We start from the raw sequence: 5,262 nt of genomic DNA, 5'->3' as shown, positions 1-5,262 counted from the left end.
TCTTGCGAGTCCCTTGGACTGCAAGGAGATCCAACCCGTCCATTCTGAAGGATATCAGCCCTGGGTTTTCTTTGGAAGGAATGATGCTAAAGCTGAAACTCCACGACTTTGGGCACCTCATGCAAAGAGTTGACTCATTGGAAAAGACTCTGTTGCTGGGAGGGATTGAGGGCAGGAGGAGAAGGGGACGACAGAGGATGAGATGACTGGAAGGCATCACCGACTTGACGGACGTGAGTCTGGGTGAACTCTGGGAGTTGGTGATGGACAGGGAGGCCCTGGTGTGCTGTGATTCATGGGGTCGCAGAGAGTCGGACACGACTGAGCGACTGAACTTAACTGAACTGAACAAAGGTTTGCCTTTGTTTAACAGAACTGAAAGTCAGGTGAGAAATAGCCTAATGTCAGTTTTTCCCAAATATTTGATCCTTCAGGCAGATGGTGGATTCATTTGCACTTGAAATGACATAGCAGTGGCATTGTAGATGTGAAGACTCTTTTATTTGCAGAGATGATTTTCAATCTCTGAAATGATCAATTGTAGAGAAGTTTAGTTTATTCTCCAGCATAGAGATCCCCAGATTTTGAATGTATTTACCAGTAAAATAAAGTAAAAATGAGATTAAACATATGATTACTAAATTTTTGTTTTGGCAAGTAAAAGCATCAAAACTTCCCCCCAAATTACCATCTACTACTGCAAGTTGATGATGGACAGGGAAGCTTGATGAGCAGCAGTCCATAGGGTCACAAAGGGTTGGGCACGACTGAGTGACTGAACTGAATTGACCAGTATAATTCAAGAAAAGAAAGAACATTATAAAGCGAAAGTGCAAGCAGATAGTGTTAAATAATGAATAACCCTTTTTATTACTTCCGTATAAATGGTCAACTTGTAGTTGTTGTTTATTCGCTAAGTTGTGTCTGACTCTTTGTGACCCCATGGACTGTAGCCCACCAGACTTTCTGTCCATGGGATTTCCGAGGCAAGAATAGTGGAGTGGGTTGCCATTTCCTTCTCCACGGGATCTTCCCGACCTGGGGATCCAACTTGTGTTTCCTGCATTGGCAGGTGGATTCTCTACCACTGAGCCACCAGGGAAGCCCCAGCATAGTAGCCCTCTGGTCTTTTAAAACTTGAGGCAGAAGGTGGAATGGGTGTTGGTGAGCTGTTAGTCTTCACCACAAAGTCTCCTCTGGCAAAATCAGGTGAATGAAAGAGTGTTATTTCTAATATAAGTGATATGTCTGGGAAGAAAAAAATCAGTACAATCTTATCTATAATAGATGCTTATGAATAATATTTCCTCAATCTTTTGTACATTGCTATACTTACCATATTTCATAATCATTTATTTATGTTTTCTCTGATTAATCTTGAAGCTTTTAAATGTATGAATTACATTTTATTTATGTATATTTATTTATCTGTCTCCTTATCATTTATCCCTACTTCCTATTTATTTACAGAGTCAGTACCTAGTACAATTCTTGGTACATGGTAAACACCGAAGAAGTGCTCTTTGAATAAATGTATTGATTGATCTTCTGTTGGGAAAGGTCAATATTATTTCTTTAACTCTCTACACTCTGATTTTTCCACTTAATTCATGACTTTGCTGGCCATTTTTTTTAAATCCACAATATTCTCTTTATTGCACTCTTTACATCTTTGTTTCTTAAAGTGTATATCAGAGGGTTAAGGCTGGGTGTGACAATTGTGTAAAAGAGAGTAAGGAACTTCCCCTCATCTTGCAAGGTACTAGTTTGCGGCTTCAAGTACATATAAATGAGTGTTCCATAAAACAGAGATACTACTGTGAGGTTGGAACCACATGTATTAAGGATCTTTTGCCACCTTGCTGCTGACTTGATTCTCATGACAGCTTGAGTGATGACTCCATATGAGATGAGAATTAGTGACAGAGGTACCAGAAGAATTACTACTCCAAGAGCAAAGACAACAACTTCAATTACTTTTGAATAGACACAAGCCATCTTGATCAATGCTGGCACCTCACAGAAAAAGTTATCCACCTCCCGGTGCCCACATCTTGGCAGCTTCACAGTCAAAGAGCAAACAGTTAAGGCACTGCCAAAACCACCTAACCAGGCAATCAACACCATCTTCTGGCAAAGCTCAGGGTGCATTATTACTGTGTAGTGAAGAGGTTGACAGACAGCAGCATAGCGGTCATAAGCCATTACAGCCAAGAGAAGACATTCTGTGGCTCCCATGTCAAGGGCAAAGAAGAACTGGAGCACACACCCTCCATATGTAATAGACTTTTTTGGACCCCATAGATTTACCAGCATCTGGGGGATAATGCTAGTTGTGTAACAGAGGTCCACAAAAGACAAATTGGATAAGAAGAAATACATGGGCGTATGGAGCTGGGTGTCTAGGTAAGATACAAGAATGATCGTTGTGTTTCCTACCAGTGTTATAATATAGAAGATGAAGACAACCACAGAGATGATGTGTTCCAATTGGGGCCGATCAGAAAAGCCCAGAAGGATGAAGTCTGTTGTGGAACTTCCATTGCTGGTTCCCATTGCTCCTTTTGAAAAACTAGGAAGCTATACCATGGGAAGAAAAAATAGTGTCAGCCTTAGGTAGAACTAAAAACCTCTGAAGTTTGTCATGAATATCCAAAGGTCACTTATTTGCATGCTTTCTCCCATTTTGGAACACCTCTTAACATATCTGCTGTGTTCGTTTTCCAAAATCTCTACCTATTTCATTATATCCATAGTGGTTTTATTTATTTATTTTTTATTTGCCATGCCATGTGGCTTCCAGTATCTTAGTTCCTTGACCAGGGATTGAGCCTGGGACCCCGAGAGTTAAAACGTGGATCCTAACCACTGGATTTCTAGGGAATTCCCCAGAATGCTTCTAAAAATAATTTTTGACCACTGAGTCACACAATATTTTTCTTACAAAGCTGTTGATCTTAAGGTAAAAGTTAAATGACATTTTCCTGGGGTAAGCTGTACCATTTTCTAACAATTACCTTCCATATTCACTTCCAAATGTCTATATCTCAACCTTTATAATCATAATAATAATTGTCATCACAACCAGCATCCTCCTCCACTTTTTCCTGCTTTTCAACATTACACTGTTGTTCTTGTATTAATTTTGATGTTCTTTACTATCCTGCCCTTTTTTTGTGCAATGTGTTTTTGGTGCCAGGAAATAATCCTTTTTATTAACCTTTATTTACATGTACAGATGCTATAGATTTCGTTGAACATCTTTATGAATCTTATTACACCATCTCAACAGTCTTATTGATTTGTTGCAGAGTTAAAAGTTGAACTAATTCCAGAAGGCTTTAGTCCCCACATACACATGGTAGCAATTTGCATTAGCTCCTATTTACCTGTCCCTTCAGCAAAATTAACAAGGCAGTTAATTGAAACAAGAAGTTTATTAAACAATCAATGAGTTGTTTTTCCCCATGGAATTTACTAATTACATGAGCTTATCCTCTGGTTGCTTTGGAACTCTATAGGTAAAACTATCACCTAATTTCAACTCTAAAAGAATACAGATAAGGGATACAATTATATCAGTCTTACTTTGTCTGGATATGGTATCATATCATTAAACAGATGGAATGTCTAATTACTGAGTTTATGAATTTTTTAATGTATATAAACTCTAACCATGAACTTCAGATTTAAATGTACACTTTGCATTTATAGTGTCTTTGGGTCAAGGAATAATAACCTATTTGTTACAGTTATAGTAAGATAAGGGAAAGATAAATTACCTACAGTATATCATTTTTATAAGCATTTTAGTTAGAACATTATGTATTATAATCATGATGAAAGAACTGTTATTATTAAGTAGTATGAAATAGAGGTGTAGTTTTTCTCAATAAAATGGAAATGTAATTTAATTATGAGTGTCCAGTTTCTATGCTGTAGATGTCAGACTAAGTTAAGCAGATTGCTTAAGAGCACAAGTTCTTGACTCAGAGTGCTTGGGATCAAATTCCAGCTTCACCACTCAGAAGCAATGTGTCCTTGGGCAATTTATTTTACCAGTCTGTCTACTAGGTTCTCTATGTGTTATGTGAAGGGATATTGTGAAGGTTAATATTTGTGAAGACACTTGGAAGTGAATCCTTCTGTGGAAGGATTTCCAATGAAAGGCAGAAAGCCTTCGTTCATGTTTAATTCTAAATATGTAAAGCTATATTCACCTACCCCCAAATCATTGTTACTCTGTTTATCCTTCATTTCCTTTGCTTTTCATGCTGGTGATTCACCATGTGGTCTACAACTAAACTGGAATGCTTAAATATTTTTTTGGCATGATTTTTTAGGTGCACAATCATACTTATGTACACAAAATTACTTTCAAATACAGTGTACAGATTGAACCGATAAGCTTCAGAAGGAGGAGAAGACTTGGTTTCCAAAATGACTTGATTACAGAATGCACTTGGCTTTTTTAGACCACTTCAGCTTGGGATAGTGTTGGGAATTAAAAGGCCACAGAATTTTAGAGTTGAAATGAACCTCGGGCACCATGAATCCAGCCTTCTATCCTGTACAGGAAATCCTTCCACAGGAAGATGCACTTCCACTCCTATTTTCATAAATTCAGTAACAGGAAAGTCATTTGCACATGAAGCAGCCTCTTTTCTTTAATCAGTGTCTCTTACTTACTTATGTTGAGCTCAAAGGTGCCTTTTGTAACATCCAGGCACTGGCTCTTTTTCTTTTTTCTGGAAATAAATACAGAATAAGTCAATTTGACATGGCTTTATAAAGGTAGTTTTATTATTAAAGAAACCATATATACAGAAAGAAAAATAAAAGCTTGGTCAGCTAAGGTGAATATTTTTGTAACTGACACGGAGGTCAAGAAACAGAATGCGGCCAGTCACCCTGGGATCTTCTCTCTGTGCCTCATTCCAGTCATAACCCTTCTCTGTCCTTGAAAGTATGCACTATCTTGATGTTTATAGTAACCACCTCCTTGTGTTTTACTAGTTTAATTACTCAAATGTGCATATGTAGACACTATTGTTTAATTTTGTTCATTAAGAATTTTTATATGTCTTTTAAGTCTCTTTTAATATTAGAATCTATTGTTAAATATACACTTACATTTATGTTCCCAGACCAAGTGCATAAGTCACTGAATGATCTTTAATTACTATGCTCTTCTGGTTGCAATCCATTGGATGCACCATGGTTTATGAAATGCCTCAGAATAGTGAGTTTAGAAGTAAACAC

The 5,262-nt window shown here is 37.5% G+C and overlaps 1 protein-coding gene across 1 annotated transcript; it reads right to left on the bottom strand.

The window, feature by feature from the left end:
- Window positions 1–1,409: 1,409 nt before the first annotated feature.
- On the bottom strand, window positions 1,410–2,651 carry LOC109576716 (putative olfactory receptor 2W6). The gene has a single exon (XM_019985357.2). It carries the CDS (start codon window positions 2,554–2,556, stop codon window positions 1,633–1,635), a length of 924 nt encoding a protein of 307 aa, XP_019840916.2. The 5' UTR covers window positions 2,557–2,651; the 3' UTR covers window positions 1,410–1,632.
- Window positions 2,652–5,262: the final 2,611 nt, after the last annotated feature.

This window comes from Bos indicus, chromosome 23 (assembly GCF_029378745.1).
Source record: "Bos indicus isolate NIAB-ARS_2022 breed Sahiwal x Tharparkar chromosome 23, NIAB-ARS_B.indTharparkar_mat_pri_1.0, whole genome shotgun sequence".
Classification (NCBI taxonomy): Eukaryota; Metazoa; Chordata; class Mammalia; order Artiodactyla; family Bovidae; genus Bos; species Bos indicus.
Note: the sequence above shows the minus strand (reverse complement) of the source record. Positions and strands in the feature narration are given on the sequence as shown.